Source organism: Loxodonta africana, chromosome 4 (genome assembly GCF_030014295.1).
Source record: "Loxodonta africana isolate mLoxAfr1 chromosome 4, mLoxAfr1.hap2, whole genome shotgun sequence".
In the NCBI taxonomy this organism is placed as follows: Eukaryota; Metazoa; Chordata; class Mammalia; order Proboscidea; family Elephantidae; genus Loxodonta; species Loxodonta africana.
The window spans coordinates 160631764-160647793 of record NC_087345.1 but is presented as its reverse complement, the minus strand read 5'-3'; the positions used below and the strand labels follow the sequence as shown (position 1 = coordinate 160647793).

Below are 16030 nucleotides of genomic sequence, written 5' to 3'. Positions count from 1 at the left end.
ATTTCTTGGTTTTGTGTCCATTTCCCCAGGTACCAGTAGGTAGATTCACATTTTTTTTTTTCTGGATAAGTTTCCTTAGATTAAATACTAGTTCTGTTACGCTGTTTTATTTTCCTCCATAGGGAGTCCAATTATATGTATGTTCTTCATCTTCCATGTCAACCACTTTCTTTCTGATTCTTTTTACTTCTTTATCTCAGTTTCATTCTCTTAGCTGTTATCTTGCTTTTGTTCAATATTCTTTATTAAATTTGCATCTGAATCTATTCTCCCTTGGGTAACTTTTAATTTAATATTTTTTTCTGGATTCAATCAGTTCTTATTTTATTTTTTTACTGTTGTATGTTTTCATGATTAGACTTTGAAATTTTCAATTAGGTTTTTTTTTCTTTATATTCCAAAATGCTTCTTTAACAATACTTAATTCAATTTCTAGTTGAAATTTAGAGGTTTTTTTTTTTTTTTTTCTCTTCCTTTTTTTTTTTTGGTAGTGGCAAGCAAATGTACATCAGTTCAAAAAAATTTTTTTCGATACTGGCTTTGAATCGATGCAGACTATATTTGTCTCTTCATCCCTTCATTTCATGACTAGGGTTGGAGATTCGAGATACTTAAGAGATTCCTAGTTTAAGAGCTCCTTCTTCTGTCATTGTAGCAAAGTGGAGTTTCTCTAATCAATGACTTTTTTTTTTTAAGCCATTTAGTCTTGTAAACTGGAGAATAGTTTCTTTTTAGTATCATGGGCACATCATATATTCCCTCAATATACTTCTTGCTGAATACATGAATGATGCTCAATAGTCCCTTTGTGATTGGTATTTTAAGATTATGGAGTGGTCATTTGCTCATATCTCAATATATTTAAGAACATATTTAAAAGCAACTGATGCTTTTCCTTGAAATTTTAGAACTTTCCATTTGTATTCATTCACTCATTTGTATTCATTTGCTCATTCACCACCACCTTTCTGCAGTGCTCCTTTAGTTACTCCAAAACTTTGTATTGTAAAGACAGGTGTTAGTAGAACTATTAAAAAAGTTCCAGTAATTTGAGGTATGTATTAAGTACTGGTCTTGAAAATGCGATCTTAATTTTCCAGGAATGTGGTCTTCAAAATTTTGCCCACGTATTCCCCAAGAGTTTTTTTTTTTTTTTTCCTTAACTTCATGGCCTCTTTCATTTTAAGTAGAAATTAAAATTTTTCCACTTTAACATTAAACAATTGCTAAGGGACAGCCTCCAGGCTACAGTAAATAAGACTCTTACACTACACTTTTAAATATAGTCGTTAAAATCTAAATATCATGGTGATCAGATATCCATCATCTTCCAATAAAGAATACATGAAACAGTTTTTAACAGTCAAAAATTTTACATTGTTCCTTTTACTCATTAAATTCATGTATGATTTCCTTTATCCCCAGGTTTTTTATCCTAATTCAATGTATTTTATGCTTTAGTCTTTAATTATGTTATCAAACTTTTGTGTAACAAAATATGTATGATATTTTATTATTTCATTTTTAAGATAATAATTTTCCAAGTTGTACTTACAAAAAAAACTAGTAAAAAATTGGTTAAAACATACATCCTTTTTTTTTTTTAATGTGCTTATATATTTTTTTGGTTTTTATGATATTATTAGGATTATTATTCTTTTATTTTATATGCCAAAATCTTTTTGTCTTTTGTTTTAGTTTTTCTTCTTCTAGAGATACTCCTTAAAGTTATATAAAGATATAAATACAAAATTATATATAAATATACATATAATTCTATATAGATATGTTTTATAAAAATGTAAATTGCATATGTGTGTGTGTGACTTCATTTCCATATTTACTGTTATTTGTGATATACTTGGATTTATTCCTTCTACTTAATTTTTTACTAGATATTTTAATTAAATGTTGCTTCCTATTTCTCTCCTTCTTTACCTTTGCTGGCTTGATTACACTTCTTTTCTTTCTTATAAACTATTTCTATTACACAGCTCAGGCTATTATGATTTATCTCGTTTTCCTAATAGACGTATTGGTACGTCAAAATAATAACATAATCAAACCTCCGTAGGTGAGGGATAACTTCTCTGTCTTGGTTCATGGTTTATTCCTTCAACCCTACAACATGTCAGACTGTTGGTGTTTCACAAGTAATGGCAAACCAGTTTTCATAGTAGTTTCTCTTTTCGTGGATAGGTATAAAATCCCAGAAACCCAATGACATTCTCACGAAGCCTCTTACAGATCTTACAGGTGTCACCTGGAGGTCATTTCCTAAGGCACCTTACATGCCAAAAGGAAATCTAAAGGCTTTGGTAACAGCCCTTTCCCACCCTCGAGAAATCATGAAATTTTTGTGTCCACTAAGGGCTTGGATGAGAGATGGGCTTTGGTCTTCTGTCCTTGGCTATCCCCAGATGACAAAGACAATAAAGTCCCAATCCTATGCTATTTTCTGGAGCATTTCTATGTCTTCATGGCTCAGATTCATATTCCTAGATGCACAAATTCCACACTCAGAGAGGGAGTTGGAAAGAAAGGGTATGGCTGAGGTAAAGCCACTGACTTTCTACAGTGCGCTTTAGTTCTCTAACACTTTGTTTTGTATAGCCAAGTCATCATTTAACCTGAAATCCAAAAAGACTACCCATAAGTGAAAAAGGAACTGGAAGACTGACTTTCTGATTTGACACTAGCTTTAATTAGAAATCATTTACATTGCTATTTGGTATTTCAATAAGGTATTAGACTTAAAATTAATAATTGTACTAGGGTAAAGAATGAGTATTTTAAGATTATTTGTGAAAACAAATATTCAAGAATTAAACAACCATTAGTATGACATTAAATTCTGACAAATCCATACATAGACTCTGTATATTATACAGCATAAAAAAGAATAATATAATAATATCGACAGAATTCCAATATTTTATGGGTCAGGCAGTGTTCAGAGTGTTTTACATATGTTGTTGTTGTTAGTTATCATTGAGTTGGTTCTGACTCATGGCAACCTTATCGATTAACACAATAGCCACAATAATGGACTCAAACGTACCAAGGATCATGAAAATGGTGCAGGACCAAGCAATTCTTTTTTTCTGTCGTGCATAAAATTTTACTTGTATTAATCCCTTTAGACCTCACAACAACCTGTTGAGGTAAGTGCTATTGTTATTTCCATTTCACAGAGGAAGGACCTGAATGACAGGCATATCAAAGGACTCACCCAATACCCATACAGTAAGTGGTGAATCTAGATTCATATGTACTAACATGGAAGAATATCCGTGATATTTGATAAAGAGAAAAAAATCAAGGTGCAAAGTAATACATAAGGTATAATTCACTTTTCTGTAAAAAAAAAAAAGTATATGTTTTTGTGTACATGTGAATTTGAAAGAAAAACTATCAAAATAGATACAAATCACACAATTAAAGAGTAAAAGTTGGGTGTAAAGAGAATTCTACTTTTTGCTGATATACTACTATATGATTAAAAAAAAATACATTCCAGCACACATATGTTACCTTTTCAGTTCACAGTTTTAAAGAAATATTTACATGAAGATACTACCATATTATAATACTAAAAAAGTTCATATGTGATTTTTCATACCTATGTTGTAAAAAAAAAAGTAGATAACACTAATTCCCAATATGACATACTTGTTTGCACTGATGAAATCGTTATTTGACTATTTGAAAAATATTATTTATTTTCAAAGATAACATATTAAAATATTTGATTAACTCTCCTGTTAGTGAATTCCTTTCTATATTTTGTCCCATTGATTTCCTTTCTTTATTCTGTTTCCCAGACAATCCTCCCATCACCTCTCCTCCTGCCGCCCTCTCCCTCCCACCCCGCTCCAGCATTTCCTCATCAGGAGAAGCAACGTTAGGACTTCACCTTCTGGATTTCAATTTTTAAAGTTTATTTAAGTCAGCAAGGAGTTTGCCAAGGGATGCAAAGCTTCCTGCTTACTCAGCTGAGGCTATCTGTAAAGTCCAGGAGCTTTCTGGCAGAAGTATCAGGGCTAGTGGGGACAAAAATTCACACCTTCTTACTGTAAACAGTTGACAATATCATTATGCATTCAGTTGACATTCAGTAAATATTATTTACGACATTAGTCTCAATTTATTTCAGGAGATTTTACAAATTAACATTACACTTTTTTCCATCAAGTAAATAGTTTATGATAAATTAATTTTCATGGAAACAGATATAGGGAAAGTTATAATTCTGTTGAGATGTCGTAAAATAAATTATGTAATGTATTTGAGAGGAAAAAAACACACTGAGAAACTCATTAGTAATTCAGTTTCAACAATGTTAAAGCAATACCTAAATATATCTTACTATGAAATGTTTGCTGTTGTTTTAATTTTGCTTTTTTTAAGGAATAAACTGCTGTCCTAAAATATAACTGTTGACTCAAAAGGATAAAAGGATTTAAACAACGTTAATCAGTAGTTGCTGGTTACTTAGGTGTGTTTTGTTACAACTTGAGTATCAGCCTGTAATCATTTCTCTAATAAGCAAAGTGATATGCATGGGTTTGCTAAATTAAAAAGCCATAAACACAAAAATAGTGGAATATGCATCATTTCCTTTGGAGTTTATGAAAATGTTTTCCACAATTCCCTTAAGGATGAGAGAAAAAAATCAAATGATCTTTGATATGCAATATAAATAATTCCCAAAAGAAATCAAAATGCCTCTTTTTGCTTATTCTTATTTTGAGCATGCAAATATATTCCTTATCTGTACCTTAACTTTAGCTTTTCACAAACATCCATTTCATAAACCAGAAAAAGTCTTATTTATGAATTAATTTATTATTTGTTGTTAGAAAGACATAGAATTTGAAATAAAAAGAAGAAAATATAGACACTAAATTCATCTGACATAGGATACCAACATCATAGATATATCTCTTTAAAATCTGATATAATTACTAAAAACAAGGAATAATGAGTATTATTAAGACTATATAACCCATATAATAGAAAATGTTGAAAGACATGCAAAATCATATTAATTTGATATTTTTCTGAAATATACTTATACCTTCCTTTCTCTTATTCAGAATCCCACTCCCCCCCAAAAAACACTAAATCTGTTGCCGTTGAGTTGATCCTGACTCACAGTGACCCTATAATACACAGTAGAACTGCCCCATAGGATTTCCAAGGAGCAGCTAGTGGATTTGAACTGCTAACCTTTTGGTTAGCAGCAAAATGCTTAACCACTGTGCCACCAAAAAAAAAAAAAAAACTATACCGGTTGCCCTCAAGTTCATTCCAACTCATAATGACCCTCCCTATAGGACAGAGTAGAACTACTCTATAGAGTTTCCAAGGAGTGCCTAGTGGATTTGAACTGCTGACCTTTTGGCTAGAAGCTGTAGCACTTAACCACTGCACCACCAGCATTTCCACTGTGCCACCAGGGTTCCGTTATTCAGACAGATAAATAGTGCCATTATCTACTGTTTAAAAACCACATATTCATTGATACTCACCAACTACAATAAAAACTTAAAAAAAAAAAAAAAAAGATAATGCTCCTTACCGACACATAGGGCCATTTTTCTCCACTACACACGTTCCACCATTTTTGCAGTAATTTACTGGGCACTCTAAAAGGAAGCAACACAAAGACCATAGTTAATTATGTATATTACTAGACTTTGATTTCTGTAGATTGACTTTCATCTTTATGCATTGCCTATTCTAGATATTTCACATAAGTGAGATTATATAATATTTGTCCTTCGGTGACTGACTGACTTAATTCACATTATGCTTTCAAGGTTTGTCCATGTTTTAGCAGGTACAGGACTTCATTTCTCTTTATGGCTGAGTAATATTCCATTTTATGTATATATCACAGTTTGTATCAGGAGGGGGAAAGCGAGAGTCATAGCTTAGGAGGTACTGAGTTTTGGCAAAGGATACTGGTGATGGTTGCACAGTATAATTGATGTAATTGGTGTCACTGAATTGTACACATAAAAAATGTTGAATTGATAAATGCTGTGTTGTATATGGAGCCCTGGTGGCACAGTGGTTCAGAGTTTGGCTGCTAACCAAAAGGTTGGCAGTTTGAATCTACCAGCTGCTCCTTGGAAACCCTGTGGGGTAGTTCTACAAGTGGGTTTGTGTTATATATAATATAGTTGTACAATAGTTAAAAATGAAATGAAGAAGGGAAAAGAACCAAATATTTCACTTTGGGCATTTCAGGACATCTAATTATTTTTTTTTTTGTAAAATAATTTTTACTAGTTATCAAATTAATGTATGTTCCATTGTGGGATACTTTGAAAATATAAAACTAAATAAAGTAGAAAATAAAAATTGCCTGTAAAAGTATTATTAGAAAGCAGAAGGACTTATTAATGTTATTCATTGCATTAAATCTAATCTGTGAAAGTAAATTGCTTCCCAGATGCTAAAACGAAAATAATTCTCCTAGGCTACTCTCCCGCACCCTGAAAACTTGGCTCAGTGACCCCTGCAGCCCTGGATGTGTTCATTCCCTTCACGTGCCTGAATGGTTTACCACAAGAGAAGATGTTTTCCTCCACAGGATCACGTAAAATATGCTTCTTTAGAATGAGTCTGCATGGCATATTTGTGGCTATACTGGATTTTTTATTTACGGGACCCTTTTTTCTTTTCCTCGGTTTCACATAGTAAACGTATCATGGCAGACAAACGCTTTGTATGGGTGGCCTTGTCTTTTTGATAAAAATGAGTCACTGATGGTCATGAACGCGTCCTACCTCTGAATCCATGGCAGGTGTCAGCTTAGCTCGAGTTTGTCCTCCTTGCCCCTGGCCCTGCTTTTCCACTATTTGTGTTGTTTCCTAGTTCTAGGTTAGCATGAACATTTGTTCTCAAAGGGGGTTTACTTACAGATTAAAAAGAAGCTAAATATATTTTCTCTTAGCTCTTATTGTGGTAGGGGTTAGCCTTCCTGACTTTTCATGGTGTGTTCATATAGCCTGACTACTTATACTTTCCTAAAACAATCCTGCTCCCCTAAGGACTGCCAAATTTCCTCTTCACTTACGTACCAAAGTTGCTTTTTTTCAAACCTCCTTTCTTGCAGGATACTATCCCTCCCTTGTTGAGCCATCATATGTAAAACAGCTGATAGAAACTTCCACTGCCGTTTATTTGTAATTCAACAAATCTGTTCTGAGCACCTATGAAATGTCTGGCACTGAACTAGGCACTGGAAATGTAATGATAATTAATACAGGCAGCTTAACATAGTTGTTAAGGCTGTCGGCACTGGAGCCAGACTGCCTGAGTCGGAATTTTAACACAACTTATTAGCCGTCTACTACTGGATAGTTAATCCCTCAGTGCCTCAGATTCCTCTCTGTCAAACAAGGCTAAAAAGTACTATTTACTTCATAGTATTGTTGAGAATGTTGGAAAAGCACCCAGTTTATATTACATGTTTAATAAATGTCAGCTTAAAAAGGGTATATAGGCAAGGTCCCTGCTCTCACTGACCTTCCAGCTTCATGGAGGATGCAAAGACGTAAGTAGAGCGTTTAAATACAGTATGAAAAGTGATATAATTTAGGATGGCTGTATCAATGATGAAGGGAGCATCTAAGTCAAATTTGGGGAATAAAGAAAGGTAGTATGTGTGTGTGGGTAGGCCGGGAGGTAAGCACAAAGGCCCAGAGGTCAGAGAAGGGGGTGTGTTGTATCTGAAGAACTGAAGGAAGTCCAGCCTGGCTGCGTTGTAAATGGCATCATGTGAGGAGACTATGAGAGATGGCCAGAGACCACAGGGGCCAGGTCGCATAGGCTCAGTGAGGAGTTTAAATTTCATCCTAGGTGGACAGGATTTTAAGAAGGGGGAAGTTGCATGCTTTGTGCTTTGGAAAGATAATTCTGGTTGCAGTGTGTAAACTCAACAGAAGGGGCAAAGCTAAAATTTGGGAGCCCAGTTAAGAGTCTTTTACAATAATTCGGGAAGAAATGACAGTTACCTCTTTCCTTATGGTAGGAAGGTTGGAGAGTTGTGAACATCTAAAAGATATTTGAATGGTCCAGATAAAAGGTCTTGGGGATTAGGTGAAGAGTCAAGGCAGACGTTCAGGTTTCTGGCTGGGCCTCTGGCTAGTTGCTGGTTTCATTCATTGAGTTGGGAAGATTTTAAAGGGAAAGGTGATGCCGTGTGTTTTAGGTGCCCAAAGGACATCACAGTGGAAGAGTCCTGTGGGCATCCGGATTTGCTTGTGAAATATGGGCTAAAGATATAGAGCCAAGGCTTTTCTTCAGATTCCTTCCTCTCCTTTCCAGATAGCCTCACTTTTCAGGCTTCTTCCTTAAAACAATTTAAGAAGTATTTATTGAGCAGCCTTTGTGTATAAAACACTAGGTTAGGTGCCTCTACAGGAATAGACTAACCTTAGCAGAAAGAGGTGAACCATTCAGTTAGGCAGGAAATGAATGATGATCATGAAGGAGAGTAGAAAAGTAAAGAGATAAAACAGAACTTCTATGTAGGCAATGTCCACTGAAGGGAAACTATGGAGAAAGGGTGGCTGGGGAGAGTCAGATTTTAAGCCAGTCAGTGAACACTAGGAAAGGGATGGCTGGGGCATTAGGAAAGAGGAAATAGAGAAGGAGTGAGGTTGTATCTCATAAACACAACTGAAATACACCATATGTCTAGTATCATTTTTGTTTTCAAAAGTTTTCAGCGATTTGCTTTTCCAGAATTATATTTCCCATCCTGGCCTCTGTTACTCCTCTCTACTTAACTAATTGCAATGGTGGAATAGAGGGCTGAAGATGAGAACAAATAGCTACCCCTCTCAAGCATTGGGGGTATGCACAGCTAAACAGAACAGATATGAAATTTCCTTCATGAACAAGACATTAGCTGGTTTGACTAAAAAAACACAAATGCTGTTGAGTAGATTCTGACTCATAGTGACCTTGTGTGTGTTAAACTGTTTCCAATGACTGGCTTTTTGGAAGTAGATTGCCAGGCCTTTCTTCTGAGGTGCCTGTAGGTGGACTCAAACCTCCAACCTTTCAGTTAGTAGCCAAGCACGTTAACGATTTGCACCACCCAGGGACTCCTGATTAAAAATAACCCACCAGAATACATGTAAACAAATAGAGCATAATACTTACAAACCTTGTTAGTAAACAGTTTTATAACTATTTTTGGTCTTTAGTACAATTTTAGTCTTCCTCAAATAAGGGTTTTGTTTCATTGGAAAACTGGTAGAGAGTTTGGTACTGCAGAGGATCGGAACACATGCAGTATAACACAGCTGCAATTTTTTTTCTGGAGACTTCAATATTTATTTTGACTCCAGGTAGTAAGACATAGGCTTACTTTACATCGGAACGACTCTGTGGGGACTTGAATATATATTTTCTTACAATGGATAGTGGAGTTCAACAGAAGGAACACAAGTGTTGACCAGAGCAAGGAGTAAATCCTGGTGGTTAATTAAGGGGCAGAAGATCAGCAGATTATCTCTGTGAGAAGATTTTGTAAATTCCCACCTTACACACAGGTTCTTTATCCATAAGAAGGAAAGATGAAGTATAAAATGAATTCGTCTTTAATTTACTTAAAACAATTTAAGACCAGGGATCAGAAGAAATGGGGAAAGGGTGTGACAACTTAATAGTGAAGAGGCTACGTATTTCCGTTAGATAAGAAGGCAGATGGGACCTAGGAATCTGGGGGAGTGATACTAGAATTGACACAAGTACCCTGGAATCCTAGCCACAGTGGTATCTCACTGAATTTGCCCTCTTGCATTAGTTTATTTTGACCTTGTGCTTGTGGGCAAATGTAACTTACAACTGAATATGCGGAAAAAACATTCTGGGCAGAATTCACGCCCAATCCCACTCTGGTTTATCACTTTAGACAAGCAGGAACACACATATAAGCTGGACAGGTCACTTTTAAGCTTAAATCTAAGTAGTTTGCAATTAGGCATCTGTCTTTTTTTTTCTCTCTTTTTCTCAATATATAAAAGAATATATCTAAATTTCTTATTTAGAGAAGTGACACTTGTTTCACGGTGGTTTGTTGGTAAGATTGCTAATCATGCAAGTCCTGGTTTTCCCTCCATGATGTCTAGCTCAGCCATTTATGAGTTGTGTGACTCTGGGCTAATTACTTTAGGTGCAATATTCTTCATATATAAAATGAGAATTATATCACCTTGTTTACAGGACTGCTGGGAGAATGAAATTAATTTTTATACTATACCAATGAATGGTATATAAACCAAACCCATTGCCATTGAGTTGATTGCAACTCGTAGGGACCGTAAAGGACAGAGTAGAACGTCCCTTAGGTTTCCAAGGAGCAGCTGGTGGATTCTAACTGCCTACCTTTTGGTTAGCAGCCTGAGCTCCTAACCACTGTGCCACCAGGGCTCCGTGAATGGTATATATTAGGTATGAAACGATTGTTTTCATCCATTTCTTTAGATTTGTTGGGGTGGGGGGAGGAGAGTCTCTGAGTGGCTTATGAAACCTTATTTCCATTACCATTGCTTCCTCCTACTCCTATTCCTTCTCTTGTTTTATCCCCTCCTCCTTCTCTTCTATCATTATGGTCACCATCACTGCACCATTTACTGAAGACCTCCAATATGTTATGTACTGTCCTAAGAGTTTTCCATGTGTTAGCTCATTTAATCCTTATAACATTATGTGGTGTGCACCGTAATTATCCTCATTTAACTGAGAAGTAATCTGAGGCTTCAAGGTTAATGTAATTTGCTAGAGGCAATAGCAAGGAAGAATAAGAGCTGGAACTAAATACTGGCCATCTAACTGCAAAGCCTGTTAGTCTAAAAAATGTCAAATGAACTGCTATTTAGTTCAGAATTTCCGTAACACTTTGCAGCTTTTAATATTATGGAATTATGAACCCTGTGAATCATATGACATTTCTGCACTATCACAGGTAAATATGCAAATACATGATATTCTGCATACAGTTTCGGGAAATTTATGGATCCTAGAAGTCCATCAGAAGAGCTTGTGCAGCAAACCAAGTCTCTAGTGGGCAAGGATTGCTACATTTATCTTGAAATCCCAGGATCCAGCACAGGAACTGGGGGAGATATAACCATGTTGCAGAAACTTGGAATAGCTCCATAGTACTTGCTTAGGGATTTTTGTTTTCTGTTTTAACCCTTCCGAAATTTTATTAAGCTATATTATTATGATTATCACATACTTTAAATGATATTCATGATGTCCCACGCTATAATTTTATATCTTAATACCTCTTTCTTATTCTCCTTTAAATGGATAGATAGCTGAATCTTAGCATCGCCTTTGAATACCCTTCGTTAACCTCTACTAATGCAAAAGTCTGGAAGAAACACTTCCAGTTTACTTTGAGGCAGGCAGGTTCTAGTTAATAATTCTCTGCTGCATAAGCAAACAGAACTTGAAAATGATATGCCTTCCTCACGTGTCTTAGGAATGGACGGGATGCACAGAAACATATTTAACCTGCAACACTTACCCAGAGCCTGAGCTTGATGTTCTTGTTAATGACTTAAACCTGGAGGTGAGGTGAGGCCAGATGCTTGCCATCTGTTGTGTGACCATGGTGAGAATTACTAGATGCTGTAAGGATGGGGCTCGTAAAAATCCATGAAACGTTGCCTTTAAAGGACTGTGGTGTTTGAGAAGGAATAGGAAGGTGTAATGTGCGTTATCACATCTTTAGGGCTTATAAGGCTTAAAGACATTTTTTTTTCCTAGCTTATTTGTGCCTTTATTTTATTAAATATAAAAATTTAAAAAACTGTAAAATATAAACACAAAAGTTTTCATAAGCTTGCTACTAACCGTACTCCCTCTGCCAACCCTATTTCCCAAGTTTTTTTTTTTAATTTTTATTGAGCTTCAAGTGAACATTTACAAATCAAGTCAGTCTGTCACATATAAGTTTATATACACCTTACTCCGTACTCCCACTTGCTCTCGCCCTAATGAGTCAGCCCTTCCAGTCTCTCCTTTCGTGACAATTTTGCCAGCTTCCAACTCTCTCTACCTTCCCATCCCCCCTCCAGACAGGAGATGCCAAGACAGTCTCAAGTGTCCACCTGATACGAATAGCTCACTCTTCATCAGCATCTCTCTCCCACCCACTGCCCAGTCCCTTCCATGTCTGATGAGTTGTCTTCGGGAATGGTTCCTGTCCTGGGCCAACACAAGGTTTGGGGACCATGACCGCCGGGATTCCTCTAGTCTCAGTCAGACCATTAAGTATGGTCTTTTTGTGAGAATTTGGGGTCTGCATCCCACTGATCTCCTGCTCCCTCAGGGGTTCTCTGTTGTGCTCCCTGTCAGGGCAGTCATCGGTTGTGGCCGGGCACCAACTAGTTCTTCTGGTCTCAGGATGATGTAAGTCTCTGTTTCATGTGGTCCTTTCTGTCTCTTGGGCTCATAGTTATTGTGTGACCTTGGTGTTCTTCATTCTCCTTTGATCCAGGTGGGTTGAGCCCAATTGATGCATCTTAGATGGCTGCTTGTTAGCATTTAAGACCCCAGACGCCACATTTCAAAGTGGGATGAAGAATGTTTTCATAATAGAATTATTTTGCCAATTGGCTTAGAAGTCCCCTTAAACCATGGTCCCCAAACCCCCGCCCTTGCTCCGCTGACCTTTGAAGCATTCAGTTTACCCCAGAAACTTCTTTGCTTTTGGTCCAGTCCAGTTGAGCTGACCTTCCATGTCTTGAGTATTGTCCTTCCCTTCACCTAAAGTAGTTCTTATCTACTAATTAATCAATAAAAAACCCTCTCCCACCCTCCCTCCCTCCCCACCTTGTAACCACAAAAGTATGTGTTCTTCTCAGTTTATACTATTTCTCAAGATCTTATAATAGTGGTCTTATACAATATTTGTCCTTTTGCCTCTGACTAATTTCGCTCAGCATAATGCCTTCCAGGTTCCTCCATGTTATGAAATGTTCCACAGGTTTGTCACTGTTCTTTATCGATGCGTAGTATTCCATTGTGTGAATATACCACAATTTATTTAACCATTCATCTGTTGATGGACACCTTGGCTGCTTCCAGCTTTTTGCTATTGTAAACAGAGCTGCAATAAACATGGGTGTGCATATATCTGTCTGTGTGAAGGCTCTTATTTCTCTAGGGTATATTCCGAGGAGTGGGATTTCTGGGTTGTATGGTAGTTCTATTTCTAACTGTTTAAGATAACGCCAGATAGATTTCCAAAGTGGTTGTACCATTTGACATTCCCACCAGCAGTGTATAAGAGTTCCAATCTCTCCGCAGCCTCTCCAACATTTATTATTTTGTGTTTTTTGGATTAATGCCAGCCTTGTTGGAGTGAGATGGAATCTCATCGTAGTTTTAATTTGCATTTCTCTAATGGCTAATGATCGAGAGCATTTCCTCATGTATCTGTTAGCTGCCTGAATATCTTCTTTAGTGAAGTGCGTGTTCATATCCTTTGCCCACGTCTTGATTGGGTTGTTTGTCTTTTTGTGGTTGAGTTTTGACAGAATCATATAGATTTTAGAGATCAGGCGTTGGTCAGAGATGTCATAGCTGAAAATTCTTTCCCAGTCCGTAGGTGTTTTTTTTACTCTTTTGGTGAAGTCTTTAGATGAGCACAGGTGTTTGATTTTTAGGAGCCCCCAGTTATCTGGTTTCTCTTCGTCATTTTTGGTAATGTTTTGTATTCTGTTTATGCCTTGTATTAGGGCTCCTAAGGTTGTCCCTATTTTTTCTTCCATGATCTTTATCGTTTTAGTCTTTATGTTTAGGTCTTTGATCCACTTGGAGTTAGTTTTTGTGCATGGTGTGAGGTATGGGTCCTGTTTCATTTTTTTTTGCAAATGGATATCCAGTTATGCCAGCACCATTTGTTAAAAAGACTATCTTTTCCCCAGTTAACTGACACTGGGCCTTTGTCAAATATCAGCTGCTCATATGTGGATGGATTTACATCTGGGTTCTCAATTCTGTTCCATTGGTCTATGTGCCTGTTGTTGTACCAGTAGCAGGCTGTTTTGAGATCAGGTAGAGTGAGGCCTCCCACTTTCTTCTTCTTTTTTAGTAATGCTTTACTTATCCGAGGCTTCTCTCCCTTCCGTATGAAGTTGGTGATTTGTTTTTCCATCACATTTAAAAAATGTCATTGGAATTTGGATCGGAAGTGCATTGTATGTATAGATGGCTTTTGGTAGAATAGACATTTTTACTATGTTAAGTCTTCCTATCCATGAGCAAGGTATATTTTTCCACTTAAGTAGGTCCTTTTTAGTTTCTTGTAGTAGTACTTTGTAGTTTTCTTTCTGTAGGTCTTTTACATCTTTGGTAAGATTTATTCCTAAGTATTTTATCTTCTTGGGGGCTACTATGAATGGTATTGATTTGGTGATTTCCACTTCGATGTTCTTTTGTTGATGTAGAGGAATCCAAGTGATTTTTGTATGTTTATCTTATAACCTGAGACTCTGCCAAACTCTCCTATTAGTTTCAGTAGTTTTCTGGAGGATTCCTTAGGGTTTTCTGTGTATAAGATCATGTCATCTGCAAATAGAGATAATTTTACTTCCTCCTTGCCAATCCAGATGCCCTTTATTTCTTTGTCTAGCCTAATTGCTCTGGCTAGGACCTCTAGCACAATGTTGAATAAGAGCAGTGATAAAGGGCATCCTTGTCTGGTTCCCGTTCTCAAGAGAAATGCTTTCAGGCTCTCTCCATTTAGAGTGATGTTGGCTGTTGGCTTTGCATAGATGCCCTTTATTATGTTGAAGAATTTTCCTTCAATTCCTATTTTGGTGAGAGTTTTTATCCTAAATGGGTGTTGGACTTTGTCAAATGCCTTTTCTGCATCAATGGATAAGATCATGTGGTTTTTGTCTTTTGTTTTCTTTACATGGTGGATTACATTAATGGTTTTTCTAATATTAAACCAGCCTTGCATACCTGGTATAAATCCCACTTGGTCATGGTGGATTATTTTTTTGATATGTTGTTGAATCCTATTGGCTAGAATTTTGTTGAGGATTTTTGCATCTATGTTCATGAGGGATATAGGTCTGTAATTTTCCTTTTTTATGATGTCTTTACCTGGTTTTGGTATCAGGAAGATGGTGGCTTCATAGAATGAGTTAGGTAGTATTCCGTCATTTTCTATGCTTTGAAATACCTTTAGTAGTAGTGGTGTTAACTCTTTCCTGAAAGTTTGGTAGAACTCTGCAGTAAAGCCGTCCGGGCCAGGGCTTTGTTTTGTTGGGAGTTTTTTGATTACTGTTTCAATCTCTTTTTTTGTTATGGATCTATTTAGTTGTTCTCCTTCTGATTGTGTTTGTTTAGGTAGGTAGTGTTTTTCCAGGAATTCATCCATTTCTTCTAGGTTTACAAATTTGTTAGAGTACAATTTTTCATAATAATCTGATATGCTTCTTTTAATTTCAGTTGGGTCTGTTGTGATATGGCCCATCTCGTTTCTTATTCGGATTATGTATTTCCTTTCCTGTATTTCTTTAGTCAGTCTAGCCAATGGTTTATCAATTTTGTTAATTTTTTCAAAGAACCAGCTTTTGGCTTTGTTAATTCTTTCAATTGTTTTTCTGTTCTCTAATTCGTTTAGTTCAGCTTTAATTTTTATCATTTGTTTTCTTCTGGTGCCTGATGGATTCTTTTGTTGCTCACTTTCTATTTGTTCAAGTTGTAGGGACAGTTCTCTGATTTTGGCTCTTTCTTCTTTTTGTATGTGTGCATTTATCGATATAAATTGGCCTCTGAGCACTGCTTTTGCTGTGTCCCAGAGGTTTTGTTTGATAGGAAGTATTTTCATTCTTGTTGCATTCTATGAATTTCTTTATTTCCTCCTTAATGTCTTCTATAACCCAGTCTTTTTTTCAGGAGGGTATTGTTCAGTTTCCAAGTATTTGATTTTTTTCCCTAATTTTTCTGTTATTGATTTCCACTTTTATGGCCT

General features: G+C 36.3%; 1 protein-coding gene across 1 annotated transcript in view; it reads right to left on the bottom strand.

The window, feature by feature from the left end:
• The window catches only part of MALRD1 (MAM and LDL receptor class A domain containing 1), a 956759-nt gene that overhangs the window by 133612 nt on the left and 807117 nt on the right, over window positions 1-16030 (bottom strand). Inside the window, exon 36 of the mRNA XM_064284901.1 lies at window positions 5585-5651. Coding sequence (XP_064140971.1) covers window positions 5585-5651 — 67 coding nt within the window. The remainder of the gene's footprint in view (window positions 1-5584; window positions 5652-16030) is intronic.